The sequence below is a fragment of the Octopus bimaculoides genome, chromosome 2 (assembly GCF_001194135.2).
Source record: "Octopus bimaculoides isolate UCB-OBI-ISO-001 chromosome 2, ASM119413v2, whole genome shotgun sequence".
Taxonomy (NCBI): Eukaryota; Metazoa; Mollusca; class Cephalopoda; order Octopoda; family Octopodidae; genus Octopus; species Octopus bimaculoides.
In genome coordinates, this window is record NC_068982.1 from 108,109,422 (window position 1) to 108,128,620 (window position 19,199).

The window sequence follows — 19,199 nt, forward strand, 5'->3', positions numbered from 1 at the left end:
ATATATATAAACTACATTTATAGATTTCTTTCAAATTTACCTTGTTTGTATATTTTTTATCCACATGTAATTTTACTTGTGAGATGTATGACAAATTTTGATTAATTTGTCTAATGAATCATTATAATATGTGTGAGTTTATTTAATTTAGCCAATGTCATGAATTTCATTGTTTTACCTTTATGGTACACCTGTCTTATGTATGTTAAGTTCAACAGAGAGATAATCCAGTAATTTGCACAATTCTTTGTTAAAGTTTCATTTTACACTCATTGAATATTAGCTAACAACTCATTTTCTATGCTGATGTCTAAACAATATTTAAATAATTTAATACTTTGTTAAACTTATGTGTATTTACCTGTAATCAAGACAAAAATTATGAAATTTATTTGGTTAAGAACCTTTGTTTAGCCATGTTCCAAAAATCATGTTGATTAATAAAAAAAAGTTAGAGTTGTTTTAAGAAACCAATCTAAATTCACAGTTACTTTAGAATTTAAATGAAATGCATAAGTGGTGTATTTTGGTTTACAATATAGTAATGAAAAAGTTAAGGATTTGGATCCATGGTTGGAATTTCTTCTCTACATCTTCTATAGATTTGGTTATAAAACCCCGAGTCATACATTAGCATAAGAGAGTTTCACAGTAGAGTCAGTCTTAAATACTTCTGTTGATGAACTACAGTAAGCAAGGGAACTCTGATGGATCCACACCTGCATGCTAAATTCACAATTGTTTGTCCACCACCACCATCATTTGACAACTTATTTATATCACTATAACTTAGAAGTTCAGCAAAAGTGGCTGACAAAATAAATATCAGGCTTAAATACTGCGGTTGATTTGTTCAACTAAAGCTTTCAAGGCTGTGCCCCAGTATGGCCATGGTCAAATAACTGAAACAAAATTGAATATATATTTTCAATATGTGTGCATATGTGTGTGTGGTGTTAGGGCTCAGTATCAAATACAACACTCCATTTTTGTATCCAGTGCAGTTGGGCAAAGGATAGACCAGTATTTGGAATACAAGCTACATATCAGTATTTTAAAAAATACAGAAACCTAGTTTTGTCCATTAAGCTTCATGAAACATACATGTGCTTTAGTAAATCAACTGAGAAAACTACACAATTGCTTTGCAAACACTACGCAATCTTACAAAAAACTCCATTAGTGTTTTCAGGCAAAAAATACAAAGTATAAAGTTAGGTTTGCTCAATATATATATCCCCATTATGCAAATTACCTCCAACATCAATGAAGTGCTGGGATACAGGATGACAGAGTATTAAGTAGTAGTATGGAGTAACTAGAAGATAGAAAGGTTGATGTATGGAAGGTGGTGGAGGCCATGCCTTCTCATACAAATTTAGGCATATACATCCTTGTACAGTCACAACCATTCACATGTAAACGCAATAGAGTAAAGGGAATAGAAACAGATAACCCTGAAGCAACTCAAAGGTGAGGACAACAGCAAAAACAACAATGATAATCCTTTCTACTAAAGGCACAAGGCCTGAAATTTGTGGGGAGAAGACTAGTCAATTACATCAACCCCAGAAAGGATGAAAGATAAAGTTGACCTTGGTGGAATTTGAACTCAGAACGTCCAGACAGATGAAACACAACAACAATGATAATAATAGCAAGCATATCAACATCAGTATGAGTGACGACAGTCCACTGTCATATATCAGAAGTGGAAGCAGTTAGTGATCACTTCCTTTGAGCAGTTTATAATACCTGCTTCAAACAGCAATCTCTCAGGCAGACAAAGGTGTTCATTAAAAAAAGAATCTGTAGCTTATATTGAACAATGTGTACTGCCTGTCCCCAGATCCTTTCACTTGAACTCAGTTCACATCACCTGCATACCCTTACCTACCTATACCCAGGCATACTATGCCAGGTCAAATCACATGTATAGGTGCATGTTTATTGATGCATTCATGCATCAGTATTGATACATATACTTGTGCACAAATTCATTCCTCCTCATCATACCACACAGCAACCAAGCTTAAGTTACTTCTACTACTCTTCAACTTGCCCATGCATGCACACACCGTCACATTTGAGTGTATATGTTTGTAAGTATTAATATGAACAATGGTAGATTATCCATGTGGTTTATTTAAGCCCATCATGTCCAGTAAGTTAATAGGGCTTAGTCAGTCGATGGTCATAGGAGACACTCATTGCATTCTGCAGAAGAGTGTATCATTATATGTAATCCAGGCTTTAAACATCTTTTACTGGACAGTGTTCAGACCAGTGGGTGCACTAAATTATCAATTGATGTGCACATCCTTGTTCCAAGTATTGTTATGATCCAATACTCCATTAAAAATGTTGCTGACACAAGCACAGCCTAGGTTTACACAAAGATGGATAAGATGAGAGAGGAGTTTGAGCAGGTGTATACAAAAACTATGGGAACAGTGTAGCAAATATCCTTATGTCAACTGTAAGGCCTGCAGTAAACTAGTGAACTTCCTCATAAGTTCAGATAGCTCCTGGTCCAATAATTTCAATAAATTCTATTCTTTCAGTGTGTACAGCAAATCCCTAATTATCTATATTTATTAAGAAGATGCCATTGTTAACTAATACAATCTCCAACTTTATCTCTAGTACATAATCCATAAAATGGCTATGAAACAATGAAACCATGACACAATTCGATTTGCCAGAAATTTGGAAACAACATGCTGTACTGCTTGGCATTCACACCAGATGCTCCAATACGGATATTTCAGGGTGTTTGGGTGTCAATCTGAGAGTGATGAAAATAAAACATCTAGTGAACATCATGGTGTTTGGAGTGATCACTAGTGATGGCAACATTATGCCTCCATTCATCTTCCCACACAGCCTCTGACTCAACACTGAGGCTTACATCAAGTTCCTGGAGGAGGTAGTGTTGCCCTGGGTCAAGAGGGTGGCTACTGGAAGACCCTATGCCAGGCAACAGGACTCTGCACCATGCCAGAAGCAGGAGAACCTAGTCATGGCTGTAAGATAATTTCTGCAACATCACCCTTAATATCTGGCACCTAACACCTCAAACTGCAACCCCCTTGATTATTATGTGTGGGGCACAGTTGAGTGAGAGACCAACAAAATTCCTTATAACACCAAAGATGAACTGAAGGTAAAGATTATAACAGCATTCACCAACTTAAACACCATCCAGAAGAGTTGCAGGAGATTCCAAAGTCGTCTGGAGGACATAGTTAAAGCCAATAGCGATTTTATTGAATAAATTTACCCTTTAGTATTTCAAGATATTTTAATGTAATTTTGGTAAATATATCTGTTAATAATGAGATGTCACACAAACACAAATACATACATATACTGAACTTCATAAAAACTGTTTAGTGTATGCAAAGTTATTTCCCTTGAAATAATTTAGTAGCAGTAAAGTAGATTGCTAATATATAGGCGTGGAACTGTGTAGCAAAGCATATTAAAGTGTTTAAGATAGCAATGTTAAAGTAATTTCAAGGAGTAGAAGGAAACAATGAAACAAAAAGTAAGATTATTAAATAGAATCAGTAATTAGGATAGAGAAAGAAAAGGAAAATTTTAGGATCCAAGAATATATTATAAAATGAATGCACACATTTATAAAATGATATCTACATATGTCACATAAGTGAATAATGGCTCATTCAATACCAAGATGGTTTGCCAGTAGTTGAAAATTAAATAATTCCAGCACAATAGTACTATTACTTAAAATCAATAAACACACTGGTGCATTGTGCAGAAGCTGCAACTAATGTAGACATATGTCAAGTGCTTAGAGAGAATTTCAAGGTAAGCATGGAAGAACAAAAAAGGTCTTCAATATAAATTTCAAATTATAGTGGTCTAGTTAGATTATTAAAATCAAATTACAATCTTGCATATTGTGTCTTCTTTGTCTTCTAGAATGAATGCTTGTGACTAATTTTATTCTGTAAATGATCACTTATGGAAGAAAATAATTTGAGTTAACTTTATCATTTATGTTATTTAAAAATAATAATAATAAAAAATTCTCTTGTAACTAAACACACCTAATCTGAAAAATAATATTAAGCATTCATTCTATTAAAGTGAATTATTTCTCAAATTAGATTTCTTTCATTTAGATATGATATGATAGAAGTTGGAGTAAAATTAAGTATGAACATTTATTATTCAACTGCAGAACAAATAAATTTTAATAGGAAAACAAACAATATACTTCCAAAATCATTTAAGAACTTCAGTAAATCATTCCTACCTTTTTTTTTAAATACCAAAAGATCATTCATAGGGTGCCTTATTTGAAAGAAAAAAAAAACCAATAGAGAATGCTAAGTGCCAATATTTCTAAAGTAACATTATATATATATATATATATATAAGCTCTGTACAAGAAAATATATTTATTTACCTAACCTAGAAATAAAAATTTACTTTAGATCAGCACAATAACCAATTAAGATTATTGGTTAAAACTTACTCATGTCAGGACTTTGCACTACTCTGAGGGTCCAGATTTTTCATCTTTTTGTCCTAAAAAAAAATAAAGGGGGTGGGATAATTAAGTTAACAGCTATTTAGGGGTGCAGTAGTCAGTCAAAGATGTCTTATAACAGAGTTAACTTTAAGGGCTAGTACTTTGCATGAGATTTAAAAGTATCATTTTGATCAGTTGTGGGAACAGCACACACATACAACTCATTGTATCTCACCTTTTAGTTTCAGGTGGCATCATTCAAACAACAAAAATTATAAATGTACATAAAAGCTTGGATAGTATTGAGAAATGGTAAATCTATCTTTTATCAATAATACAACTGTGGACAGGATCTATGGATCCATTTGCATCCCATTCCTGGCAAACATTTCTGTTGATTGCTCTCCAAGTCTTTCTTTTAACTGAAGTTAGTAATTCTCATGGAATAAAAACAAAGTTTTCTTTTTTGTTATCAGAGAATATGACAAATACATTGCAAATGAAGTCTCAACTGTTTCAAATGACAAAAGACTTTAGTTTAGTGTTATTTATCTGCATAACTTGTAACTGAGGAAGACAACAGTATTACCAACATAAACTATAAATATATTAAATTTGAATTTACTTGTACTTGGATTGCTAACTAATTTTGATAAGATACAAAATAAAAAGTGGGTATTGAGATAAGAGGAGATAACTGAGCAAGCATAAATACTATCTGAATGTATGTTACACATACACAGTTCTCTATCTACCAAATTTCACCTACGAGGTACTGGTCAACTAGAGCCAGTCAATGGCAGAAGACACTTCCCCAATATGCCATGAAGTGGTATTAAACCTGGGATTTTGTGATTGTAAAGTGAACTTTTTAAGCATAGAGCCATGCCAAGACTTACCCTGATATCACAGAAATCCAGCTTTTGAATATTAAACCTGTCACAATTTACTAACAGAAGTAAGATTCTCTACACAAGAACTGCATCTAGAAATACAACTGCCAAAATGACTTTTAAGTCAGACTCTGGAGTTGCAAGCTAAATTTATGAGAATGTCACACCATTACTTTTATTGCTACACTTAAACTTAGCTTATTGGCACACTAATACAACATATAAAGTAATTTAGTGTAGTTATAACTTTATCAAATTGCTAAACAACTAATTGTCTACTGTATGCCTAAATCATGATAGGAAATTTGAAACCACAAAAAGATAGTTATTAACTAAATTAGATCATTGTATTAGTGTACTTCTCCTGAGCGGTTTTAATTTCCCCAATCTCAAAAGGACTGATAACCACATCCTCTCGGAAATGTCATTGCATGACTGAAAATAAGCAGAACTCCTCCTTGAGCTCACTGACATGCAGTTCATGACAAAATATTATTTTATCCAACCAAGGATTACAATGCTAGAGCTCTGCTTTAGAAATAACATAGATCTCATCCATAATGTGAAGATGACGTCTATAATTTTCTCTGACCATAACGGAACAGACTTAATATTGCATGATTTAAAGCAAACTGTAGATATGCATTTCACATGGAGTATTCTATCTATCTATCCAGCCTTAAGTACCTCAAGATTCACTGGAAATCAATTTAATACAAAGTCTTCACACAGAACTGGCTCAAAAGTTTCTCTATGCAAGACAGTCATGAAACTGGAACAATTTGTGTCAACACAGTAATTTAAATGCATGAAAGGCCAAAATTTACAAAAAGATAATTACTAAAGATGAAAAATTCTGATAAGAAAGAATTCCACTTAAACTGGACACAAGAAACCAAGAATAAAATAAAACACTCCCACAAAAAAGATAAAGCAGAAAGGGAAAACAAGGCAGCAGAAAACAAAATTAAATCCTAAAATTATTTATGAATTTGCAAAAGAAAATCTACATCAGTGCACTACAAATTAAGACCACTGTTACTAGGAAACAACTCACTGATTGGAAACCATAAAAACATAAATGAAATACTGAATGAACAATTCAAAAGTGTTTTTGCAACACAATAGAACACATAGAAATAAATAAGCCATTTGAGTTCTTCAGTTCTGCAACTCAACATAGAAGTGGCAACTATCATTTACATCTTTATTAAAAAGGAAGATGTAATATATCAGCCATAGATAAAAATTGATTTGCAAGTATTAACCCCACTGAAAAGTTGAAAACCATAATATGATAGAGTAGAGGCTAAAAATGACAAGCCTCTCTTGTAACTTCATGTATCAACTAAGTCATAAAATAAATTATCAGAGAGGGGGGGGGGGAAACAATCATATTCTTAGAGGGAAATGATTCACTAAGCAAAAATCAGCATGGTTCCCATCAAGTAGAAGATGCTTCACAGAGCTGCTACAACATTATAACTGAGTATTGATATAGCTGTTCAATCAGTCAAATGTAGATGCAGTCTATTTCATTTTTACAAAGACCTCAGACAAAGTTAATGCTGGAATGGTATGCCAAGAACGATATGATCTCAAAATCACTAGAAAAGTAGGAGTGTGAGTTTTTAAGAGACATGTCTTAGGATCATTACTGTTTGTAATAGCACCCTGAGAGATGCATACACTTATACAGGCACGCTTACTACTTGAGATAATATGAAAATATAAAAGGCAACCAAAAGTCATGATGATGTCAAAAGCCTTTTTTTTCTTCTTGTTCTATTCATGACTAGGAGCAGTGTAGTGTGATAACATTTATTGATTATGGCCTCCACACACCCTCAGAAATTGGTGCGACTCAGGAGAGGAATTTTAACTGCAAGAAAGCTACAAGGAAGACCAGTCTCTGTGATGTACTTTTGCCAAGAGAGACCCTCCTGAACATGAATACAACACAATAAGAACCTTTAATGAACACAAATTCTAATTGTATCTTTACATGTTTAGGAGGAGAGGCAGTGTATGATAATGGTTTCTTGATGCGATTAGGTATTATGGCTGTTGAAAGAGACAAAATGGGTGTGACCCCCATTGAGGATGTCTCTGAGGTCTCTGCTTATATGATTATTGTTGGTTTGATATGAGGTTTCTAGGTTGCATGTAAATTCACTTGTGTGCAAAAGGTTAGAGAGGAGTGAAAGTGCTATTATCTGTATAGGAGTAGGTGGTGTTGTTGGAGGTGACAGCAGGTAGACTATTAAGGTAGAGGAAGAATGTGAGAGACCAAAATGAAGCTTAGTGCACACTAGAGTGTGGGTCTGTGATGGTGCAATCTGACCAGAAATCACTAAACCAACAGATGAGAAATGGATGGAGCAAACAGTTTTGCCAGGATATTTGTGTGCCAGACATGATTGCATGCTTTTGATAATGAAAAATTTCCAACACTTTGCTCTAACACATTACACCTTGGATACTCAGGATCAGGAGTCACAAGCAGTGTTTGACTTGGAGATCAAAAAATGGATTATAATGCATCATTGCAGACACGTCTAGAATCACAAGGACAACAATGTAGAGATAACTGACAGGATGGATTCTAAAATTGTTTAGAATAAGAGGACATTTGTTCTTAGTCGTGCAAATTATTGCTCTCAACTATGGTTGTCAGATAGTGGTAAACTGATTGTAGGAATTGAAGCAATTCAGTGCTACGAAGATTGCTTCTGGGCAACAGATGAGCAGCTAGGAGAAGTTGAAAGTACCAAGACTCTACTCTCTAGAGTAAAGATGCAGTGCTATATATGGAAGATCTTGGAAAGACTAACACCATTCTGAATAAGCCTCTGAACTTAATGCTAATGCATAGTACCAAATGTCCCACAGCTTCTCAATATCCAGCTGAAAAACTTAAGGATTTATGTGGAATAGATTTTAGCATATTCAAACAACACTTGGATATTTTATTGGCTAAGATTCCAGATGACCTTACACTACAGCAAAAAACAATTATAAGGGCAGTGATACCAAATTCCCACATTCTCCAAAAGATAATGAGCAGTAGAAACATCATATCCCAGTATGGCTAAAGCCCACAGGCTAAAACTAGTAAAAGAATATACTTTGGACAAATTATTTTTTAATTCTGATCCTAAATTTGTCAAAAGAATTTGATCCCAGTAATAGAACTACTCGTCAGATTTTAGTGAATTTGGTCTGTAACACCAAAAGTTAGCCATTTTCTCTTCTCTGCTTTTCCATTAATTGGAGGCAGAAGATGTATAAACATTGCTTATATTGTGATGCTAGAAGAAAAGGGAAAAAAACAGAATAGAAAGAGTTGCAATAGCAGCTAAATCATGATTGTAAAATATTTAGTAAATATATTTGCTTGTTTCTCTAAATGCATTTCAGATATTTCAAAAGATTAACTTGCCAGGTCACCTCTAAGTACAAATCTTTATCGCAGATCCAGAAATGCTTACACAATATTTTAATAAACAGTTTATAATTTGTAATTTTATAGATTTATTTTATCTAATATTTGTAGAGAATTAGATATAGTTATTTGGCTTGAACCAATAATACTTATATAATAATATTATATTTTATTGATCACAGTAGAGTAAAAGATAAATGAAATAGTAAAATGCACTGAGTAAATTTTCAGTATTATTTCTAATTTATTTAGTTAGTAAAATCAAAAACTTAATTAAACAATAAACCAACAACAAAATAAATATAATAAACACTCCAAACATGCACTCACATAAAACAAATACCACTAGTTAACAATTAAATACTGAAGCAAACAACTTTATAAGTTCTAGATTAGTACCAAGAATAAAGAAAGCTCTAGTATATTTTATCAGTGGTTGGTACATTCCAAAATGGTTTAAAAAAAAAAAAAGCATTAATAAATCCTATTATATAATTTGCATACCTTGTGTTTTGGACAAAGCAAAGAGAAGTTTTCTTCATCAAGATAACAACCTGAAAGAAGATAAAACAAATGGGCGTTAAATACATTCACAGGTTTCAACACAAGCAATATTGGAGAAACATTTCCATCCAAAGACCATGAAATTCAAACAAAATAAGACCAACGGAGTTGCCTGAGATTTAAAATGGCCGGGAGGGGATTCATGTACTGTTGAGAAGGTTAGTGCCCAGTAGATATGAACATTTCCTTGACTATTATTGTTAAAGAAAACATTAAACATTAACTGACAACTTTTTATAAGCCTAAAACTTCTTTAAACTCTTATATAGTATCTTTTATCTTTTACTTGTGTCAGTCATTTGACAGCAGCCATGCTGGGGCACTGCCTTGAAGGTTCTTAGTGGGAACAAATCAGCAGGACTTTTTTTTTAAGCTTAGTACTTATTCTATTGGTCTCTTTTGCTGAACCATTAAATTACAGGGATGTAAACACACCAGCAGTCAAGTGATGGTGGAAGGGGACAAACACAAAGACACACACACACACAATGTTGTTTAGCCCAAGGAGAGTTCTGGTGAAGCAGATTTTTGATCAAAGATACTCCAGCTTTTGAGTCTCAAGAATTCAGGTGTTGCTATGCTTGATTCTTAAACGAGCTTTTGATTAAGCTGATGTAAGTTACGGTTCTATCATATTTTTTCCTGCTGTTATTCATACAATAGTTGGTCAAGGGATACAACTCATTATTTCACAAATTGCAGTTATCTCATTCTCTTCTGTTTGTATTATGGCATTTCTGATTAGAGCAAATGAATTTTCTACATTTAAGAGATTGTAGAATAACTAGATTTTATACAATTTCTGTTAAATAACACAACTTCATTCTCTACTCTTTATATTTTATACACTCCTAAAGAAAATCATTACCAAAAAGATTTATTGGATTTCAACTACACTATACATTATACCCATTTGCTTAGTTTTAGTTTACTATGTGTATTGTAGCTTGATCCATTAGAAGAGTTTTTTAATGAGAACCACCAGATTAGTTAAATCCATATATTGTACACTAAGTGTGTGTGTGTGAGAGAGAGATTGATTTCCACCTGTCAAATTCCATTTGCTGGTCAACCCAAGCTATAAGTACAAGGAAATTTGCTCAAAGTCTCATACATTGGAATCCAACAAGGAACCACATGTAAATGCATATGTCATATATGCATATAACAGAGCAATTATGCTTGTGTGGTTGACAAGTTCACACCACAACCACTTGATCTATATAAATTTAATTCTCTTTTTTCCAGGACTTAAGTTTCAGACCAATCTTCTCACGTGAAGATCATGAGAGTATGAAACTCAAGCTGCTAGCATGAGTTTGGAACAAAATACATTTATATACATTTACTGTGGTGCAATTCACTGATACTGGTGCAAGGTAAATATATGCAATACAAAAATTTTGTTCGTTATTGTAAAATTGCTGTGAAAATAATAAACCTACCCTTTTCTGCAGCACATATATAATGGTATTTCTGAGTGCAACCTTTATGAAGGCAGCCAACCATTGCACCTCGTTCTTTGCAAATAGAGCAAATCTGAAAAATACATAAGAAAACCATATTATTATGTAATGAAATAATACATTGACTGAATTGTCAGATCGTTAATGTTTTGAGTCAAATTCAAATATATGGACTGTGTTAGCAAGATGTAGTGCCAACTTGCCTCAGTCTAAAACTTCACTTCTATTTCAAAACCTGAATTGATACTGAAAAGGAAAAGATATCTAGACATAAATAACATATTTGAACAATTAATAAAATACTGCAAACTAGAGAAACATCCAACCTATTTAATTTAAATGTGTATTTGTAGTGAGTTCAAATTTTTCGCAAAGACTAATTCATCACTATAAAAGTAAAAATAAAACATCTCAAAAAAGAAAAAACACTTTTAAAAATGATATAATAAAACCTAATTAAGAACAAAAACACCAGAGTCCCCCAAATATTACAAACTGACTGTTAACTATTTTGATGATATTTCATTGTTAATTTTGCTACTGGGTCAGTGGAATCAGTAACAAGAGGTGTTTTGATTGTTTTGAGGCTTGAGCCGGTTTGTGCACTATGAAAACACTGAGGCTTTTTATCCTCTATTACTAAAACCATGCTTTGCATCTTTTCAATATGGAACCAGTCTCAAAATTTAAAAGGTTTTCAATGTGATTAGCACCCACATCTTCCAGACATTTATCATGAGAAGATGACTGATACTCTATAGTATTACTTCTCTGTATTTTATCACTGCCATGTAAGTCCACTGATCCAAATTCAGTGGCACATTATGTATAGTCATTTTAGTAGCGCAAATAACTCATATAAGCAGGAAACAGATTAAATTCCTTTAAGATACAAGGGTTTGTGGAGTACTTTTTTTTTTACTCTTTTCTCACTTCAGAACTAAGCTCATACAAACCCATACTATTTTTTCCCCTGAGGTACCAAATGCAAATACAAAGTCTCACAGAAGCGATGACAAATGACTGAAACCTTTGGCGATATGCTGTGCTTGAGAAGACTCATCAAGCCAAGTGAAATCGTAGTCATAGCCAATGTCAGTGCCATGTATCTGGCACCAGTGCTGGTGGCACATAAAAGCACCCATGCTGATGACATGTTAAAAGTATCTATTTTTAAAGATACTTTAAAAATAGTATTTTTTAGGAAAGGCATCCAGCCATAGAAACCATACCAAACCAGACTGGAACTTGATGCAGCTCTCCAGTTTATCAGTTCCAGTCAAACCATCTAACCATGCCAGCATGGAAAGCAGACATTAAATGATGATGATGATGATATTAATTACTTTCCAGCCTCTGCAGGGGAAAGGTTTTCTCATCATCATTCTTTTTATGCATTAGTAGGTGACTGATTCTTAATGAATGACTCAAAGCTTTACTAGTCCCAAGACTGAACAAAGTATTCAGTCCAAGTGCTTGTGACACTATTTTTGTGAGACTCTAATATTGATAGAGAGTGTGAAGGTATTTTTTATTACTTGCTACATCTGTAAGGCTAAAGGCCAGTGTGTGTTTGTGATTTCCAAGCAATCAATTGAATGGTCTTTCTCTAGATGCAATCTAGGAGGCAGTATTAGTACCATCCCAAATGTGTGATGAGTACTCTGTTGTGAGCCTCACTTAAGCGTTGTTGGATGTCAGCAAATGTTGGGCCCTGCAAAGAAGAGCCAATCTTTGGGATGCAGTGTTACTTCAGTTAAAGATGCACTTTTCACCAAGAGAGACCCTCAATGATAGAGACATTTAACATTTGGAGGGACCACAAGAGCTCTTGTTGAGTGCTGCTTATATCTAAGGTGAATATGGGGTGACGTTTTCTTGATATAAGTAGTGTATCTTTTTGGCGACTGAAAGAGACTAGGTTGACATGACCCCCTCCATGCCTGGTGTAACAGTTGTTTTCATTATTGTTGTTCATGTTCCCTTTATTCCTCTTTCACTTGCTGTTAATGGTGCTGGGATCTTTCTTGTTGTCGATGCTAGGGTTACTTCTTCATTCAACTTTTCACTGACACTCTACTCTCAACCTTTTCATTACTGGTCTTGTTAATGTTAATATCTTCATCTCACACAGCATTATTTTCTTGTTTTTGTTGTTGCCAACACTAGCACTGCTCTGCAAATAAAATGTTGCAACACAGCTGAGTTGCACCACAGTATAGACAGGACTACCAGAAATAACAACTACACACTTAAACTACATTAAAACCCTCTGTCAAAATTTCATTAATTTATGATCCAGATTCTCCATTATTTTCTATTGGATCAAAGATGTATTTCAACAGAAATACAGTAACAAAAGGGTGAATGTTAACACTGTCATGACAGTCATAGCTGTCTTACACTGTTTCTTCCTTTTCAAATGTCAAATACTTGATATTTTTAATAAAATGTTTGTCTGCTGACTGCAGAGGACAGGAAAAAGAATCTGTGCCAACCCTAATGAGGAGAGACAGATTTTTAAACTCTCTTTCAAAAAAAAATCTTAATAATAAAAATTCCAAATCAGAGAAACTTACTGAACATGACATAAGCTCACAGAGCATCAATGTGTACAGAGCTGCTCAGAGATAATGATGATGATGATGACAACCACAATTTCTTCTTTAAACTATCTATGCCATTTTCATTCACTTTTATTTATTCTGTGAGGTGTCAAAATCTTTGTCACACATCTGTGACCTGGTCATTGACACAATTCTACAGCAATTGTTGTAAAATAGCATCTGGAGAGTTTTTATAGGTCTCAGTGGAGGTTTTAGGTCTATTACATAGCAATTGTTTAACTTCTTGATATGGGTCACAGTTAACCTTTAGGTTCAATTCTTTTATAAATTTATGTTTCATTATTACCATTCTTCCTATTTATTCTTCTCAACTTTTGCTATGAAGGTTAGTTTTTTAATGTAGAGACATTACTATATATAAATGTTTGTGTGTGTGTGTGTGTGTGTGTGTGTGTGTGTGTGTGTGTGTAACACTCAAGAAGTTTGAAATATCTTCTTACATTACTTTTTTATTGAAAACAGATTCTTGCTGCATTGATGTATTTAAAAATTTGGCAAAGAAAAGCTGGGTGAAAGCAAACAATTTAGAAATATGACACATATATATGCACATATCTGCACTCACACAAACGCATTTGCATATAACGATACACTTGTGTGTGTGTGTGCGTGTGTGTGTGTGTGTGTGTGTGTGTGTGTGTGTGTGTGTGTGTGTGTGTGTGTGTGTGTATAACGTGATTATGGTCGCCCAGACTATTGGATGTTATTCATTACTGGTCACAATGCGCTTTTGAATTGTTTTAGCTTTTGAATGATGCCACCCCACTGCCACTGGTTAGGTGAGCAGACCAACATTCCCTCTGATTAGAAGGCTAGCACATCACAGGGTTAGTGGACTGGAGGAACATGAAATGAAGTGTTTTGCTCAAGAGTACAGCACGCTGCTCGGTTCAGGAATCAAACCCACAATCTAGCAATCATGAGTGCAACAGCCTAACCAGTAAGTCATGCATCTTCACACACAGACACACACAAACTTAAGTACACATACAGTTCAAAAACAGAATTGAATAAAATGTTCTGCATTAAGAAATAACTAAGAAAAAATTTTAAATATTCTAAAAAAAATGATTTAAAGAAATAGTGAATAATATAGATTCTTTAAAATGAAAAATATTCATTATGTACAATGAACAAATTAACAGCAAATATAATGTGCTACCATCATAATCAAAAGTATGCACATATACACACATGCATATTTGAGAGGAAAACTTTCTAATCATGTGAGGTAATGATTTCTTTTCTTGAACTTTTCTTGAGGATTGCAGGACAAAGTAAAATATTAGATGTTTACTATGAAGCTATACTTTCTGTATCTCAGTGATCAAAGCTTTGGCTGTAGTACAAGTTCAAGAAAAGAAATCATGTGAGGAAGCTGTGTAATAATAGGACCTACATGTTAAGAAGTTTTACTGAAGATGCTAAAAGTTTCTTTAATAAGTCTAGCTGCTGTGAGAAATAAAAATGTTCCCATTTCTGATACAGAAATTAAACTTAATGAGACTGGATTACATTGTCATTGTTACCAATACAGGCCTTCAGTTTCTTCAGATTATGGATTTTATCATCTTCTGAAGATGTTTGAGGCATGTAGAATTAATAGAACACAATTACATAGCAAAAGCTAATGTATTCATATAGTGATAAAACAGATAAAAACAGCATGTATCAAGACAGTTTTCTGTCACAGAGAGAGAGGGGCACAAAAAGAGGACCAATACTATGAGCTAAAAAAAGGAATGTGTAGATGGCTAAACTCATTTCCTTAATTTGAGGATTGCATGATAAAGTAAGATATTAGATGTTTACTATGAAGCTATACTTTCTGTATCTCAGTGATCAGAGCTTTGGCTGTAGTACAAGATGCAACAGTACACCAACTCACAGCCCAATTGCTGTAAGAGATGTGGCTTAGTGGTTAGGATATTCAGCTCACAATCATAAGGTCAAGATTTCGATGCCTGGTGGCACATTGGGCAAGACATTTTACTTCATCATGCTTCAGTCCACCCTGCTGACAAAAATGAGTAGTATTTCAAAGGGCCAGCCTTGTCACATTCTATGTCACACCGAATCTCCCTGAGGAAGGGGGGGGGGCATGTCTGTGGAGTGCTCAGCCACTTGCATGTTAATTTCACAAGCAGATTGTTCTGTTGATCAGATCAACTGGAATCCTCTTTATCATAGCTGATGGAGTGCCAGGTATATCAAAATTCAATATTACAGTAGCAACTCTAAAAACCAGGAAAAAGTAGCCTCAAGAAAAGAAATCATTACCATCTTGATATCATCATCAAGCACAATGGTTTAAGAGTTTAGATATTGGACAACAAGCTAAAAAATTATTGACAGAAATTACACTATGGGTAGCAGATAGTGCTATTAAGTCAGTCCATAGCCTTACTATTAACCCTACTTATATACTAGATGTTATATTCTACTTAGTAAAATGAAATTCTTTAAGTTTTTATTACTACAGTAGAACGTGCTTCATGTATATGGCAGAAGTGCAGTTAGGACAATCAACAAGTAAATAATTACAAATGAATGAACTAGAAATAACAAAATAGAAGCTTAAACTTTGAAAGACAAAAGATATTTAGTACTTTAAAGGAAACATCTCATTTGTAATATGCTTTCCTTTCACAGTAGCACTGCTTACTGTTCTTAAAATGAATACAATTAGACCTAATCTTGACTGACACAAAAAGGCATCTACTTAAAGATAATGAATACATGAATCTTTAATTTATAGTATGAATTCATATTATTAAAAAATAAAAATTAGAATTAAATGTATTCCATTTCAAGTCAATTTGTTGCTTACTCTACCTTGTATGCAACAACTATTTTAAATTCACTCTAACCAATCTAGTAATTTTCTTCAACTTTACCAATTACTTTTGTTGTTCTTTGTTACATTTCTGTTTTAATGTGCTGCTCCTGATATTTCAAGAGGTTACATCAATATTCTTCTATATAACTGACTTATACATTTTCTATACTGACATGGAGTGGACAAATTTGTAACAAGTCTTTTCTACAAGTGTTTATTATTATTATTTTGTTGTTTTATTTCATATGAGCTGTTCTAAATCTCATAAGTTGTAAATTTTACTGTGACTGTTATTTATGAGTAGCAATGATACATTGCTGAAAATGGAGACCAAATTCAGAGAGTTAAGTTTTCAATAAAAGCAGCTTGTAATATTTTCAATTTTGAAAGAGTTTACAAGACTGAGATATTCTCAGGTTGACAGAGTTTTTCTCATGATGTAGACAGTATCCATGAGAACAATTTTTTGTAATTCTGATACTTTGGGGTTTCTTCACTTGATCACAGTGTTTAAGAGTGTCGTTTGCTATTATCTCCAAAGCTCTGATAATCACATTTGCTATATTTTTCAGACCTCTGTTTCAAGGTCTCCATGTATCTACTTAACTTTCCAAGCATTTTCACAGAAATGTTGCTGTCTATTGGAATTGACATATCTATGAACAAACACATTGTGTCAAAGTGATTTTTCACATTGAGAAGCTGGTCAATTAGTCTGAATAGCTCAATTAGTGTGAATACTGAAGTCCCAAAGAACAGTGATGTCTTTATTTACTATAACTTTGGCAGACTTATATTCTCACCAGTTTTTCTCATATGGAAGTCCAAACTGACCACATACGATTTGGTACAAATACCAATCCAGTTTATTTTTATTTTATTTATTTCTTCTGTTCAATAATTAATTGTTTCTATTCATCCTCAATCTTATTTGACACATTCAACCCTTTTCAAATAAAAAAAAAAGAAATATAAAAACAATGAATTATGTTGCAAGAAAAATTTCCCACAGAATTAACTGAAATAGTCCAATTTCACATGAATGAATATTTGTTGCTTACCTTTTCTGTCATAATATAATCAAATTTTAGGTTATAATCCCAATCTCTAGACCAGTCATATTTAGATAGTTATAGTATACATAACTTATTTTGTACCACCTCCACTATGTGTCTCAAGTTAATCATTTAGCATTCAGATCGCTGTCAAATGTAATGCTTATTTATTCACAGTTTTGAATTAATCATGCATTATCTAATAAGTTCAAGATTTCAGTGATGAGATTGTTTATTTTTAGACTGACATTATTGAGAGGCCAGATCTGGCTGGCTTCAATGTAAGACAGGTAGAATATTTGACCTGGATATCATCAGTTTAAATGATAAAGAATAATTCTATACCAGTATTATGGAACTCAATGATACATCATTCTCATCAATACACACAAGTTCAAAGGAATTATTTACAGTATCAAAAATAGCATGTCACTCTTCTTTTATTGTGTAAGAAAAGTTTTTGTTTTCTGACATAACATCAAAAAATTAATTAAGCAAACTGGTATGGAGATGCTGTTAATTTTGAGTGTTATTAATGTAACAATAATTAGTCAATGACAGATACATAATTTTAAACACGTTTACAAATCATTACATCACAATACATATTAAAGAGATAAAGGAGGAGGAATGAAAATTGGAACATATGTAACATAATAGCTGTGTCGATAAAAGTACTGTTTGTGGATATATCCTTGAAATTATTGTTGAAAAGTTAAGATGTATATGCACATAAACATGCAACAAAGACACAACAAAGTTGATGAGAGGTGGGGAAACATTTGGATCATGTGTACCTGAGTGGTAGAGGTATGAAATCAGTAAGCTCTGAGGAAGAGAGGCCATTATGGTAGTGATGGAAAAGCCAGACAAGTAGAGACAGAAAATTTATTTAAACCTATATAAGAGTATATGTCTAATTTCATTCAAAACCAACTTTGAGGTTAAAGCTCTGACTGAAAAACATGATCCTGACTGCATCAAAAACTGGATGAGAACCAGCTAGGTTGGAACTGCAATGCTCTAGTTGTTAAACCCACATTTTCATTTCGTGACTACCATTTATTTCAGTACAGTTGTCTCTCTTGCATTAAATGACTAACATAGATATCTGCTTCATAACTTGCAATAAGTTACATTATTATACATATAACCAACAAATCTTGTTTGAAACATTTCTTTCGATATATACCAGGTCACTTTATTTACATGCAAACATTTTACACAAGTTCAGTTTATTTTTCCCTATTATATATAGCTTAGACATTATGCTACTTATTGTTATTAGCCATGCTTTAATAATCAAGATACACATTCTTATAAATTTTTTGAAGGTGGCATATCAAAGTGAAATTTGAGTAATGTAGAATTCTTTCAGGTGTGATAGTCATATCAAATGTCCACTGGTTTTGGGTTTAAAAAGAACCATGAAAAAATCAACAGCTGTGCACCCCAAATAACACTTATAACTATCAGTTTCAAATTAAAATGCACACGGCTAATGACACCTAAAAAGTTTAAAACAGTCAACTGTTCAGTCATTATGGGTTGGGGGCAACAACGATGATGAGAAGTGGAAAAACAAGTGGTCAGGTCTGCTGGTGGTGGTATGAGGCCTACCAGCTTCAAGATTTACAAAACGCTATTAGTAACTTTTTATTCATTAGAATACTGATTAATAAGTAGAAAGTTATGTACATATATGTCTGATAATGGTGATTTTCAAAACTTGTTTAAACACCTGAGTAAAACCCATTTTTTCCCTTAGGAAATAACTGAACTGACCATTGTATGTATATCAAT

General features: G+C 33.3%; 1 protein-coding gene across 7 annotated transcripts in view; it reads right to left on the reverse strand.

Moving 5' to 3' along the window:
- The window catches only part of LOC106876266 (transcription factor 20), a 128,630-nt gene that overhangs the window by 3,510 nt on the left and 105,921 nt on the right, over nucleotides 1-19,199 (reverse strand). For 6 of the 7 annotated variants that reach the window (XM_052978588.1, XM_052978586.1, XM_014924757.2 and 3 more), the window contains 3 exons: nucleotides 10,855-10,948; nucleotides 9,350-9,399; nucleotides 4,511-4,563 (listed from right to left, as the gene is read on the reverse strand). In XM_052978588.1, the coding sequence (XP_052834548.1) occupies nucleotides 4,516-4,563; nucleotides 9,350-9,399; nucleotides 10,855-10,948 (192 nt within the window). In that variant the 3' untranslated portion in view covers nucleotides 4,511-4,515. The remainder of the gene's footprint in view (nucleotides 1-4,510; nucleotides 4,564-9,349; nucleotides 9,400-10,854; nucleotides 10,949-19,199) is intronic. The other variant, XM_052978584.1, reaches the window with a different exon arrangement.